The sequence below is a fragment of the Parasteatoda tepidariorum genome, chromosome 7, assembly GCF_982258835.1.
Source record: "Parasteatoda tepidariorum strain Cologne lab strain chromosome 7, Ptep-v5.0, whole genome shotgun sequence".
In the NCBI taxonomy this organism is placed as follows: domain Eukaryota; kingdom Metazoa; phylum Arthropoda; class Arachnida; order Araneae; family Theridiidae; genus Parasteatoda; species Parasteatoda tepidariorum.
Window position 1 is genome coordinate 78,859,347 of NC_141761.1, and position 15,590 is coordinate 78,874,936.

At 26.8% G+C, this 15,590-nt stretch overlaps 1 protein-coding gene across 2 annotated transcripts in view; it reads left to right on the top strand.

Moving 5' to 3' along the window:
• The window catches only part of Atg2 (Autophagy-related 2), an 83,979-nt gene that overhangs the window by 22,597 nt on the left and 45,792 nt on the right, over window positions 1-15,590 (top strand). For both annotated transcript variants that reach the window (XM_087168108.1, XM_087168107.1), the window contains 10 exons: window positions 4,087-4,252; window positions 5,735-5,833; window positions 6,040-6,189; window positions 6,789-6,874; window positions 9,004-9,176; window positions 9,695-9,800; window positions 11,445-11,667; window positions 12,970-13,112; window positions 13,577-13,740; window positions 14,519-14,682. In XM_087168108.1, the coding sequence (XP_087024234.1) occupies window positions 4,087-4,252; window positions 5,735-5,833; window positions 6,040-6,189; window positions 6,789-6,874; window positions 9,004-9,176; window positions 9,695-9,800; window positions 11,445-11,667; window positions 12,970-13,112; window positions 13,577-13,740; window positions 14,519-14,682 (1,474 nt within the window). The remainder of the gene's footprint in view (window positions 1-4,086; window positions 4,253-5,734; window positions 5,834-6,039; window positions 6,190-6,788; window positions 6,875-9,003; window positions 9,177-9,694; window positions 9,801-11,444; window positions 11,668-12,969; window positions 13,113-13,576; window positions 13,741-14,518; window positions 14,683-15,590) is intronic.

The window sequence follows — 15,590 nt, forward strand, 5'->3', positions numbered from 1 at the left end:
GGGTTTTATTTGAAAAAACCCGGGGAAAATTGGGTTTTTTCATTTAGTGCTCATAAATTTCACTGTGAAAATATTTTTATTCATTAAATAGAGTTGTATAAGTAAACACTAAAATTTCATCTGACTTTTACCTGTATTAAAATTAAACTGGAATAAATATTTAATGGTCTTCCATGTTTTTATAATACGATTGATAGAAAGTGAAATTAAAATTACATATAATTATAAAGAGTATCAGTTACTTGCCCCTTTTTTCAAATATTTAGATAAATATATGCATTTTTAGATACATTTTAACTTTATAGTTTCAAAAGACAAATTAATCTTAAAATACATACATTAAAAAGCATATATAAAAAGTTATAGCTTATTTTTAAAATCAGAAAATAAAACTTGAAATTTGTTAATTGTTGTTTAATGTATCACTTAATAGAAATTTTTTTTTGTTTGCTTTCAATATTTTTAAACATGATTAAAAGAAACAAAATAAATTGTATTCAAATGAAATCTTAATAATATTTAAAAAATCTTAAAAGTAATATTTAAATTTTTAACTGTTTTTTAATTGTGATAAACTTTCTCCAAATAGTTAAAAATTGTCAGCAGATGTTAAGAGTTAACTTAAAAAAAAGATCCGTTTTTTCCCTTATTATTATTATCATACAACAGATTCAAAGTGTTTACATTTCTCTCTTAGATGGTGATACACTTTTACGAGTTTTGTAGCTTTATCTATTCCTAATCTATTTCTAAGTTTACTCTGTACCAAACCGAAAGTTGAAAAGCGTCTTTCGATAGAGACAGAGGATGCTGGTGCTGAGTGCAAATAAAAAAGAATTGACAGAAACTTTGTGGAAGCAATGAATTTTATTTACTTATTTTTTTTTTTTTTTTTGCCATAATTTTCCACTATTTTTTGATGAAAACTGTTGAATAACAGTGTCAAGCATCATTGATTTTGGAAAGTATTCAGGATCGGAAATTTTGAATGCCATAACACGTGGCAGAAATTCTGGATGATGCTTAGAAAGACAGTTTTCTGCTACTTGGTCTTGTTCATCATTTAAAAATTGTCCCCTTGTTTCGAGATCCAGGATGCATATGCTAATAAATGATGTGACTGAACAGCCTGATTGAATCTTTTTACAAAATGTTTATGGGGTTCTAATTCATCACACGATAGTAAGTTAATTCATATTTCAACAGCTTCTGAAATTGAAATGTTTTCTGATTGAAGCTTTTTTAAAGCTTAAGAAACAATTGATCTGTTTTTCCCAATTGATAGTTTATTGGTAAAGCCCAACATTATTTATTATGGTAAAGCCCAACATATCATTATTAGATTCATTTTGATGTTCAAGAACAATCTCTTCATATTTATGGTAATTATTGGCAAAAGTTTTTACGTGCTCACAATATGAATTCCACCTAGTATCATTTGGTCATCAAGCAGTTTTTTTTCATTTGCCCATCCATGTGCTTGACACATTTCTAAAATATTTGTTAACTTTAACGATGTGTCCAATGATAGTATTAGGAGATACTTCTTTTTGAACCAAATAAAAAAAAAAAAAACAATTTGTGAAAAAAACACCAAGTGGGTTTTTTCAAAGTGGGCCCACTTGGGGAACCCTGGTTATATGTATTTTATATTAAGTTTAAATAACGCATTATCACTACATATTTGAATCTTCTTTATTGTTAAGTACATTACGTTTCATAATTTTTTAAATTAGGAATTATAAAATATAAATGCAGTAATATAAAAGGAACAAGTTTATTAATCTTTTTGTTTTTACACACATTAATTTACTATATTTATTAAACATATGGATATTACCTATTATAAAATTATAATCAGTAAATATTTATAATCAGTAAAAACTAAAATTTCATCTGACTTGAGTTAAATAAAAAGCTGAAATAAATATTTAATGGTCTTACATGTTTTTATAATAAGGTTAATAGAAAGTGAAATTAAAACTACGTATAATTATAAAGAGTATCAGTTACTTGTCCCATTTGTTTTCAAGTAATTAACCCTAGGAAAATGATTTCATTTTTAGATAAATAATTTTAAAGTTTTAGCATTTTTTTTTTAAAGCCAGAAAATAAAACTGTTTAAATTTGTTAATGTATCACTTGGTAAAAAAAGAAAAAAATTGTTTCTTTTCAATTTTTTTAAACATATGAATTAATAATAATAACCTGTTTATTAATATATAAAGCATGCAACAATATTTGAAAAATTGATCTTTTCAGAGTATATTGTTTAAATTTTTATTTCATTTAATATCATTAAAATATTACTTTTTTAAAAAAACCCACTTGAAGTTTTCAATAGTAGGTACCTACTATAAAATTATATGAAGATTCGAGTTTCTTTTACTTTACTAATATTAAAAACTTAATCATATAAATCATGCAACTCTATTTGACAAATTTATGCTGCACAATAAATTATATAAAAGTAAATGCAAAACAATAAGTTTTAGTAAAAAAAAAAATGTTTTTTTGAAAAAACCCACTTATTGTTCCAAGTGGGTTTTTTCAAGGTGGGCCCGCCCAATAAAACCCGGGCGGGTTTTTTCAAAGTGGGCCCAATTGGCGAACCCTGTTTCTATGTAATCTCTTTGGGGAAAAATTCTAATTGAGTTTTTATAGCACTCAAAATGTAAATAAGAACTTTAAAAGCAAATTTGTGGATAAAGTTGCAATATTAAGCACATTAAACTCTTTTGTTTAAACTTTATCTCAGTAAGATCAGAAACGAAATATGTGAAATGAATTTGGTATTAAAACAATAAAAATAAAAAATTGAATCTATTAAATTGAATGATTTTAAATATTGATGTAACCTTCTGTGGTGGTTTGTAAACAGGGCAATGTCATATTTTAACCATACATTTCATGTAATATGTGTTATAATGGATAGAATATTATAGAAATTTCAAATATTTTTTTTTTATAGTTTTAAAGTGTTGATATGATTAATATTAAATTAATGTAACTAGTTCTTTATTTTACATTTCTGTGTAGAACAGCTGTTACTTAGAACCTTTTGGACTTACTATTTCTTTACAATTATACTAGAAATATAGTGTTCTCTTGTTATTGTGGCTTTAAGTTCAATTTCTAGTTAATGAAGGCAGTTTTGTGATTTTTTAATTGTCTTCTTTGTTTTTAATATTAATAGCATGGATTAATGTGTAGTGCTTATCAGATAAAGCTTATAAGAATTCTATTGTTTTGCATCTTTCTGTGGCAAAAAAAAGAGGCTGGATCATTTATTTTTTTGTTTTAACCATTTATAGAGCCCAACTAACATGATAGAAATTATTTAAAAAAATAATTAATGAAAGCAGAATGAAGCCTTTTATTATGCTTGGGTGGTGGTCATAAAACGTGTAGAAATAAAGAAAGCATTTACTAAGTCAACAAAGTAAACAATAGTCCTCATTTATGAATTTGCCAGAAAATTTTATGAACATAATTCTTTCACTCACTTTAATCTTTTCCTATCAAGAATAGGAATGTGGTGTGTTCTGTTTAACAACAAAATTATTCACATTGATTTAAGCTAAGTTCAAAAGTTCGATAACTAAAAAGCTAAAATTAAAAAAGCCCTTCTTTTTCATTAAAATGCTATGAGACTTTTAGAATGGTTCATTTTCTACTGGATGGATTTCGTTTATATTTTTGAATAAATCTGAAAATTTCACTTATCTTAAATTTCACTTACCTTAAAATTTCTGCAAATGTGGAACTCAAGTTTTGTATTTTTCTTGCTAATTTCATTATTTATTTGTGATGTTTTTTCCATTGTTTAAGCATTTTTCCATTCCTGCATGATTAGAAATAATGGTAAGAATTTTAAGGAAGTTGTTATGCTGTCATTCTCTTCACAATATTTTTATGAAAATTTATTTTTCTAAGTAGAATTCAATAAAAGGCTTCAGAAAAAAAAAGCATTGTCTCTATTTAACAATTTTAAAAAATTCCTTAGCATTTTGCTAAAAATAAATTTTGATAATGATTATTTTTACCTTATAAAGTTTTGAAATATGAAAATATTTTGATATTTAGATTAATGGCATCATCTGTAACCATTGATGGAAATGAAAAATCATCCTCTATACAGCGAATATTGAATTTCTCTATGTCATTTTTTAAGTGTGAGATATTAGAGTCTTTATTCAACTCAGCAAACATTGTGAACAAGCCAAATCAAAAGTCACCTACTTATGTAGAAGTAATATATTTATATATTTGTTATTTAATGTAATATTGTTAAAAATCATTAGAGTAAATAGTAATGCATGATTTTTTTAAAAGTTCATCCTGTAAATGGATATATAGAAATCCCTCACTTATAAACGTTGAATGAAACGTGGCCATTGAAATGTTGATTGTTACACTTGCGTAAGTAAAGCAACTTCAGTTTAACTGACATATAAGGAGCCCTGATTTAATGAGAACTTAAATTTAACAAAAATATCAGAAATACTTAGTTAGTACAATGTTAAGTTTATTGGAACATGGCTTGCTTTTAATGAGCAGACCCTGGTTTTAGTGAGCAATAATTTTTTATTCATAAAATTTCTTTGGTCACTTTTGATGTAAGGCTGGTTAGGACATTTCTTATGCAAAGCAAATCACGGATGAAAAAGAAAATAGCAACTTTGAAAATTTAGAAATGAGTAGAGATTAATAGAATAGTATGATTAATAATATAGAATAGTATAATTAATTTTAGAGTAATAGAATAGTACGATTTTTAGTAAAGAAGCGCCCGGTATGAGTTTATCGGAACATAGCTTGCTTTTAATGAGCAAACCCTGGTTTTAATGAGCAATAATTTTTTATTCATGAAATAACTTTTGATGTAAGGCTAGTAAGGACATTTCTAATGAGGAGCAGATCACCAATGAAAAAGAAAATGGTAACTTTGAAAATGAGTAGAAAAGAATATGTAAGTTATGTATCTGTTGTCAGCAATGGTATCACTTCTGAAATACCAACTACCAAGAATGTTGTAGCTGAAATTCAAGCTAAAGCAGATGAAAAAAATAATGAAAAAGATGATGATAACAATGAATGTGAAGACTATTAAGCTCAACAGCCCGCAGCATATCAATGACTTTTGATTACACAGAAAAACTTTTTTCAAAAACAGGGCTACGAATGGTAAATGTTTTGCAAGCCATGAGTTTTATCTGAAGAACAACAACAGAAGCAATAAGACAGTTCGAAACAAATCGAACAACTTCTTTTGTATAGTACACCTAATCGGTTCTTTACGAACACTCAGTCATTATGATCAAATATTGTGGTTCCTTTGCGCTCATTATAAGCAAGTACTGTACTGTAAATTGTAGGAAATTTTTATTTCTTGAACTTTAAAAAAAAGTTTAATGTATTTAATATTAACATTAAACAAAAGTTTTTAAACTATTAATGGTCTGTCAGAATCCACGCTGTATGATAAAGAAATAGTAAATTTTTCGTTATTTTATGAAATTTTTCCACATGAATCTAGATTTTCTATGTAAAAATAATTTCAACTAAATAATTCTAAATAAATTATTGGTCCTATTATCTTTTTTTTGACAGAACATATACACATTAGTTTTATTTTTAATTGTAATTAGGAAAAACATCTATTTTTTTTCTCTTCATGTAACTCAAAATAACCTTAAATTAATCAAGTCACTATTATATTTTTATTTAACAGATACTCAAGTGTGATAATAGAATATCATCAGAAAATAATACGGAAATGCAACAAGCTGCTTTAAAGTTGAAGTATCAACAAATAGATTATATTGCAGAAGTAAGAAATGTCTTTAGTTTTAAATAATAAAGTATTACTTTGAATAACTTTTTATTTTCAGTATATTGTCTATGTATCATATATTTTATATATCACATGGATGGTCTTCATTGTGTATCTTAATTTTATAAACTGTCTACTTTAGAAATTGCATATTGTTGCTAAAAATTTTAAATAATCAATTTTCATATTTTTTAATTTTTTAGAATCGCACCATGAAACCACCTACTAATAAATTGGAACTTCAATTTGGTCCCATCACTTGTGAATTTGATATCTCTATTACAGATAGAATACAAACATTGCTTGGATTTCAAGGCTCATTCAGTCAAAATGATACTAAAAAAGAGGATTGGGTAGTTGTTGTTTTATTTTTTATAAAGATTAAAAGCATATACATATATTTTATTCTAAGGATATGAGTTTTTATCAGTTGTATGCATGTGTATATATTTTTTTCTGTATATGACAACATCATTAACTTTACTTCATCACTAAGATTTAGTTATTTCCTTATAATTTAAAAGTATATTATTGTATTGAACTTTTTCTTAACTCTTAACAAAGTTAAATTTGTTTATATTATAATAAAGTAATTGAATTAAATGCTAAAAAGTGTTTAAAAGTTATAATTTTTTAATACATGTTTAAAATTTTAATACAAGCTGTGTATTATATTTTAGAACGTTTAAATTTAAGTTCCAATATTTAACCTTAGAGGTCATCTGAATTCTAATGATTTCAAAAATATACTATGTAAGTCTATGAAATATATAATTCATCATATGTATAAAAATTTTATTTTTTTCTTCTAATTTTGTTAAAATTTTTGGGGATTTTAGTAGTTTAGCAAGTATTATGTACAATTTAATCAACTTTAAAATGCTTTTAAAAAGATACTTATTATGGCGAAACTTTAATCCACTGTAATTTAACTGAACATCAATCATTTTAGAAAGATTCTGAGATTATGGCTACTACAAGAAGTGCTCCAAAAACTGACATAAATCTTTCCAGTCCTAATGTAACCATTAACCTAAGGTAATGAATATGTTAGTTATTTTGATCTAATATGAATTATTGTAGATAAAATAATTGCTATTAATGTTTCTCACTGTGTTATAATTACTATGTGTCAGTAAGAATAGAACTGCCATTGTCTGCTGACAAGAAAAATAAACTGCACTTCTAAACTTAAGCATAAAAATATGTTGTTGCATATCTCTGTTGTTTAGCAACACTAAATCAGGTCAATGAAATCTGTCACTTTTAAAACGTCTAATACTAGAATTAATTTTGTGAAAAGATCTTGTCTGGAAAACCCCAGACAATCTAGTATATGGTTATGGGTGGCCTGATGGTCAGCATACTTCACACAGGTTGGGAGAATCTTTTTTCCATTGGAATACAGAAATTTCAAATGTCGACTGATGTGCATCTGGTCCCGCCTACAAATGTTGAGTGATAAAACACCCCCAGGGCATTTTCCCTGCTACCATTGGTGAACAGGTTGGATGGTCGGTCCAAGAAGCATTTGCAGCTCTTGATAACAGCTCTAAATGTGTTACTAAATCAGGTGTGTCCAACGGCATACCTGCACCCTCTTTAACCTCCTCAAGTCTTCTGAGCAGCCTCATCGCGGTTAGGGGGTGTTTTTGGGTGAAGTACTTCAGGAGAATTTTCTCTTGATAGGGCGGCCACCCTAGGCGTGAAGGCTACTCCATTTTGCTCAGCCAATGCCTGAGGCGATGCAACCAAGTCAGTCTTCTACCTTTTGATGTTCCATTCACTTCTTTTTGACAACAGAAGCTTCCCACTTTTCTTCATCTATGATTACGATTTTTTTTTTTTTATATAGACTTATCAGATTGCAAGCTTATCTGTATAAAATTTTTTTTTTTATTCTGGCTTGCATCAAGACTAAAGCCTGAAGTCTGCTGTTTACAATGCGCAATATGCATAGTCAAACTTCCAATAGTTTTTAAACATAAATTTATTTTTCAAAATTTCAAAAAATATTATTTTAATGTTTGATTTTAATTATGCTTTATTTTGACACACAAAAGTGTGATTTTAATAGTTTTAAAAAATTTATTTTACACTCAAAAAATTCCTTAGTGTTATTAACTCTATTTCTAAATATTCAAATTTCATTAAAATATTTTTTAAAACCTTTTTTTTCTACTCTTGGCCAATTTCTTTTCATTTATTTATTTTCATGAATAGCAAAAATGTTTACGCAAATTCGGTGTGTAATGATGCTGTAAATTATCAAGATTTCAGTTTAAAATTTCCTATTATAAACTAATTATAATGTATAAATTGTAAATAGCATATTTAAAAAAATTTCTCGGGTGCAATTTTTAGTGATGCTATAAATTATCAAGGTTGCAATTTATATTTAGTATTATAAACTAATTATAATGCATAAATTGTAAATAGTATATTCACGAAGGTTCTAGGGTGCAAATTTATATGGAGATGCAAAGATGTTTGAATCTCCGTGGTAGCGTTTTGCACTATTGTGCCACAGATCTGGGGTTCTATCCATTGTCCGTGCAAGGTTGACCTAGTCCTCCAATGGATAGATAAAATAAGTGCCAAACTTTCTTGGGGACTAAACAATGGGGGTTGCGCGTTCAGCTGATTCTCCAGTTGGAGTATCTGTTCCTGCACCCCAGAGCTTAAGGTCAAGAAAATTGATATGGCCTCGGTTGTCCTTGGGCTATCGTACTGAGTTTAATTTTGGTTTTTGCTGAGATGTTTTAATTTTTTTAAGCTATTAATAAAAACCAAAATAATTTAGACAGTCAGAAAAACTAATCTTGCAAAAAATGAAAAAAAATTTAAAATATGTTTGTTAGCAGCGAGACAGCACTTCATCTGGGGTCTCACTGCCTGCCAACATGCAGGACAGTGTGTTCAATTAAAATAAAACAAATTTTGTTTTAGCTGCTTTAAGCACTTTTCCATTTTGATTTATTATTTTAAATGTTGTTTACTTATTTTGTCTTATTCTGAATTTGTTTAAATCAGTTTTATTTTTTGATAAGAGCCGAAATAGTTATCTTTATTAGTAAACCGATAGATTGGAATACCTATCATAATCCCATTGCTAAATCGTCTGTTCACGTATAAAAGGTTTTATTAATGAATCTTCTTTTTTTTAGATTCCCTATTCCTGATCTACGATCTATTCATGATATAAATCGTGTTCCTTGGTGGCAGCAAAATCTGCATAAGGAAATCTTAATTATAGAATTGAAAGACGTGACATTTTGCACTACATTGGAAAATGATAGCTCTAAAGCAAAATATGAAGTGCAATGCAGAGATTTCCATGGTAATTTAAGTTGTTTGTATTATCTATGTGTTTATCGGAATTAATGATATAATTTTGTAAATAGCTGAATAAATCAACTTTAGTCTTATGTTTTTTTTCTTCTAAGAGCTTGAAACTAACTGTTTTTATGATATATATTATTTATACTTTCCCTCATCTCATTTAGAGTAAATACTGTTCATTTCAATAAAGTTGTATTTAATTTTTATATAATGAATATGAACTTGTTCTGTCAATGAGTATTCAAACATCATAAAGCCTTTTTTTTTGTTATTAAGTGTTATTTTGAAAATTGGTGTTTTTTTCCATCTTCTCATAACATTAAAAAAAAAAAATATTTCTAAAAATGTGCAAAGATTTACTTAATTGTCTTTGCCTTATTTATTTTTTAACCAACTAGTTAATTCTTCAGCATACTTTCATAAATTATATTAAGGGTGGTAACTTTATGCAAAAAATCATTTATTTTCTAGCGTTATATTTGCCTATGTGAAAGATTTGTCTTTCTTATTTCTTAGGATTATTTCAACTGTCTAGTGAGAGTGATCCAATTTCATTTCTAAGAGTGTCAGTAGACCCTGAAGTTGATGAAGCTTCAAAGGAAGGAGGATTTGATTGGCCTCGGTAAGTTTATATTTATTCTATGCTCTAATGATCTTTTGTTCTTGTAACCTGAATTTTGCTTTTTAATATCTGTATAATAATTCCTTAAAAATGGGAAGTAGCTGCAATGAACATTCAATCACCGTGCCTAGTCTGGGACACTAGTCGATTGTTTGCTCTTTAACTTTATAATTTAAAATGGTTTTGATCATTATAAGGTGAAATTAATTATTAATAAAAGAAATCTTTGTGTAACATTGTCTTAGGTTGAAATAAACTTATAGAAGATACATTGTATAAATTGAAATGGTATCTTAGAAACTTAACACTTGAATTATGTTATAGTTTTAAGTAATAAACGACAGCAATTTGTGTATAAATATTTTTGAAAAAAAAACCCATCAAATTTAATTTAATTATTCTATATATATGTTTTTTTTTAAATCTGATATAGCTTTTGACATTTTCTTAATTGTTTAACATTGTTAAAATAAAATTGCCCTACAATATTAAGTACTCAGCAATTTCAAACCACTAAAGAAGGGCAAATTCAAAATTTTAAATAAGAACCCATATTTTTTTATATTTCAGATATGGATTCTTCAAAAAAGGGTGGGATGAATTTTAGTGTCATTAGATACATTTTTTCAAATTATCACATTTAAATTTCTTCAATCTGGTATGTGCAGTGTGCAAAAAAAAACAACAAAAAAAAACAGACCATCCTAAATAACTTTTGATCTAATGATTGGATTTTCATTCTATGACTTAATCCTAATGGCTCAAAATAGTGAAGTGTGAATTAATTAGTGTGGACGGTATATTAAGTTGCTGAATCAGACACAAAAACATACTTTCTCTAAATGAAAATACTTCTTTTTCCTGATGGATTCGGATTTTTAACCCCCAAAATATGGGAGGTAGCCGCAATCTGGGAAATGTTAATTTTTTTATGTATTTCGCTATATGTTGAAAAGTTTTTGAGTGAATTAAAAACATTTTGCAGACAGTTATAAAATTCGTTTATCAAAAGATAATTCCTTGCAAAAAAATAAATTTTAGTAAATGTTTATTATTTTTTATTATTTTATTTAAGAATGGTCAAAAACTTTTTGAATTGTAAGGTATACAATATTTTGCATCTTTTTGAAGAATGTAATTTTATATAGCAAAATATGAAATTTGAGCAAAATTTATTGCATAGTTCCTGAGAAATCAAATTTTAAGTATCTAACTATTTTTGAAATTCCGTTTCTCAGGAACTATTTGATCGATTTCGCCCAAATTATGTATTATTTTGCTATATAAAATTACATTGTTTAAAATGATGCAAAAAATTTTATGCTTTACATTTTGAATTTCTTTAGACTATTATTTAACACAGGTTATTTTTTATTGTGCACATTCATACTGTGATGCATTTATTATGTTTGTACTCATTTTATTATTTATCATATTTTTCACCCTTTAACTGATTTGGTACTTAAGCTAATTTGTACTAAAACTTCCGTTTCAAGCGCAGTATCTATATTGAAAAGCTAGCTTCTTATGCCAGAAAGTAAACAGATGCCCTATAGGGTCTGCAGTTCTTTTCAAAAGTATTTGAGTAATTTATTATATATGTATAAGTGGATATGATTTAAAAAATGTGTTTATTATTTTTAGACTTGTTATTCATAAAATTTCTGGATCTTCTGGGGGAGACTTGCAAACAGGATTTTCTGAGCCAGAGGAAACCTATAGCTACAGCTTAAGTGAAGTTTTAATGTCAAATTTAGATACAGAATTGTCACCCTTTTGTTCAACGTCTGTCTTGTATGGTTCAAAGTTACAAAAAGATTCTGAGAATCAAGAAGAAATTACAAATTTATCTTTAGAGCATGAGGAGGTGAATAAAAATACTTTTCGTATGCTTTCAATTTTTTTATGTTTAAAATAATAACTTTAATTGCTTTTTATAATTTATCCATTTTTGATCGAAAATGCAGAAATATAAAATTTTAATAATTTGTTTTATTTCTTTTAGTTTATTAGAGAGGAGAAATGATTAATTAAATTCTTCTGTTCTTATTTTAAACTTACAATATCCTTAAGTAGACTATTTCACGAAATTTATGAAACATTTTTACGGTAGTTAAATAAAATAAAACAGTTTTTAATTTGATAGTTTACTTTTTCATAATTTTTGGTAAGTAATTCTAATTTTGAATTTTTTCCAGAATGCTAAGAATTAACTTGTAAAATGTCAAACCCAACATAAAGTAATATCTGAGAATTAAAATGTTCACATAAGTGTTTAATGCATAATTGTGTCTTATTTTCCATTCTACTACAAAAATGAAAACATATTACTTTAAGTTCATGAATAAAATATTTCATTATTACTAATTCAAGACCAGGGGGGGGGGGAGAACAGTTAATGTTTATGAAACCTTATTCTGAGTAAGTTTGAGATTGTTTAGGTGCTAGCATACGATGGAAATTGTAAGAATAAAGACATAGATGCAAGTATTTATTTATATTCCTTCAAAATTTTTAAACAAAACTTGCAATTTCCAATGCTGAGAAAAAATAAAATTTTAAAACCTTGATGGACAAAGACTGTTTTGTCTTCAATTAATTAATGTCTTCTCCAATTAATACTTCTTTAATAGAACTCCTGTTGTCTTCTTCACTTCACTTTTCTTTGCTTACCTTGTTTACGTATTGATAGGAACCGTTTTTTCCTCTGCATGGTGCATTTCCAAAGTGTTAGGACTCTTTGGAAGAACCGACTTTTTTTGTTATTGATTTGTCAAAACTTAGTAATCCTCAAAATGAAACAGATGGGGATCTAGTCGGCATTTTTGTGCAAAATGGACATTCTCCCTCGGTCTTCAATTACTTTCTAATGTGTTTCCTTTTGTAAGAAAAAAAACCCATATTTTTTTACATGAATACGTGTAAACTTAACAAACAAGATTATCCTTCCAAGTGTTGAACTTTTAGGAAAATTATACCTAACTGTACATTACTTTCCTATTGAATAACATGGGAAAAGCCAGTTCCAGGGAAACTTGCTTACTCCAACATGCATTAAAGCGTGTAATATATTTTTACTTTTTATAATATGATAATTGAACACACATAAATAAAATCATAAAATAGTCTTATGATTTTATTTATCTTATCAAAATCTCTTTTTTTTCAGGTTATTAAGCCCGCTGACAAAGAAACTACAAACAAGTTTATTGACAAGATTATTAGCAAATCTGAATATTTCCTAGAATTTTCCTTACCAACAGTGAATTTAGTTCTGCCAAGCAAAGATTTTTTTGAACTTATTTACAATAGGTAAAACATTTGTGTATACTTATTCCTAGTAACTATATTTGAAGATCTAAGAATTCATTTTCATTTATAAAACTGATACTTATTTTTTTCATTTGCAGTTTTTAAATGTTGATTGTAAATAAGTAGGAGTCGAGAATTACAAATGATTGTTGCTGTGTTGCATTATTTCTCCATTTGTAATTTTTTTTAAAAAATATATTGAATATTTTTTTGGGCAACTAATTTCTATTAATATTCTTTTTTTTATAAGTCTTTGTTCTGATAATTGTTTTTGTTTTTTTAAATCATGTCACTTTTTCCGAAAAAGGAAGTTATGCAGAAAACTAATAGTGTTCCAGTATCCGAGAGTAGACGACTCCCATGCCTTCTGAATCGACTAGTTTTTACTGTATTATAAATAAAGTAATTATAATTTTAGTAATATTGATTTAATAATTTATACTTTGCCTTTACTTATTGTTTAGGTTAGGTAATGATTTACTCTTATGGCAGAAGACTTCTATAATTCCTTCTGCTCCTTATGATCTCAATGGTTTTAAAGTTCATGTTCCTGGTTTAGATCTCAGCTCCCAAATGATGATGAATGATGTTTTCGAAAAGCCACAAACTTTCAAATCTTTTCATAATGGTGAGTTTAAGAAAAACCATTATTAATTTGTTACAGTCACTTTTTAATATTAAATTTTTATTTTATTGTTCAGTTATAAAGATTTTAATTTGCAATAACCAAAAAATGCTAGAAGATTGTAGATTCAACTACTAGTAAAATGATAATGATTCTGTAAATTTTCTTCTCTTTTTTTTCTTTTCCTTTTTATTTTTTTATGAAAATAAATTATCAAAATCATTATAATTTTTTTCTTAAATGTAATGTTTTTTTAATATTTTTTTTCCTTTGAAAATGAATTCATCAAAACAAGAGACTCACATTTTTATTTATTTATTCAAATACTATATAAAAGTAATCACTCATTTTATCATGCGAATCGGGGATACATTTTCTCAAACTATTAATGATAGTCTTTATCAATGATTTTCATTGTCACAAACTGTGGTTTTTCTTCTTTTGACATATTGCACTGTGATTCTATTTATCAGGAGGGTTCTGACTGAAGATAGACAATACAAAAAATATCAGTGGTAAATAACTGTTATTAACTCATTACAATTATAAAAAATAGAATATTTGCTTACTGTCCCATGTGATTAAAAAGCCTACAAAGAACAGTCTTTCTACTCCAAAGAATATTAATTATAGTGAAAGAAACTAATTAAAATGTTTATACTGTAATACTGTGTTTCCCATTTTTTTAAATTAATTTATTTTGAGTTATTAAAATATATTGCTTCTTTTCTTAAATACTCATTTTTTATTCCTTCAATTTATTTTTTAAAATTTATATCAGATTCTGACTCAGATGAGGATGACGCTAACTATTGCTCTGTTCATGAATATTGGCAACGTCAAAAACATAAACATAGAGATGAAGATTCAAATCACCCATTTACTGCTCTCTCTATTTCACTTGCAATTACTAAAGGCATGCTTACCATCACTTCACCTATTCTGGTAAGTTTTCATTTGCAATACTTCTTTTCAAATTATTTATTGTTTGACTCATAGCAGTTGAATCACAGGCTTTATAACTGTTCAAGATTCAATAAGGACTTTAAGGAGGGTCCAATCTTGTTATAAAATACATTCATTTCTATATTTATTTTCACCTAAATTATTAATGTGCTTTAATAGTTGGATGACAGACTCTATAACTGTTCAAGATTCAATAAGGACTTTAAGGAGGGTCGATTCTTGATAAAACTTACATTTATTTCTATTTTCATATTTCACCAAAATTAATAATGTTTATGAATAAAAGGATGTATCATGAAGTTAGTTTTATTCCAAATACAAAATTGCAAGTCAATAAAAAAGTTATTACTGCACCAAAAAATGTATCATTATAATATCAAAAATGCACCAAAAAAATCTGCAATGAGCCTAAAGTTGAGTTTTGAAACATAAATTTTAATAAATTAATGCTTTACAATTTCATTAAATACATAAATTTTAACATTTTTTCAAAAGCATGACAAAATAAACTTTAATATTCAAGTCAAATAATGTTAAGTTTAAATTACAAAGTAACAGGGGAAAAAATTATCAATGATATTTGACATTTAGGTTTCCTGGAATATTCATAAGAATCTGAATTTTACCTAGAATCTGCATGATAGCCTGACATAAAGATTGGACTAAAAATTGAAAATGGGGGTTTTGTTTAGATTACAGATCTATATGTTATATATCATTTTAATTTTCTTACTGTTTCGTTTTATTCTAAACTTTTTTTTTTAAAGAAAAGAACTTAAAAACTAAAATTTGTGTTATATTTATGCTTTTAAAAATTTAACTTTATTCTTTCCATCCAAGATATTGAAACTTAGGCCTGTTTTATAAAAGTCCTAAATATTCTTCAA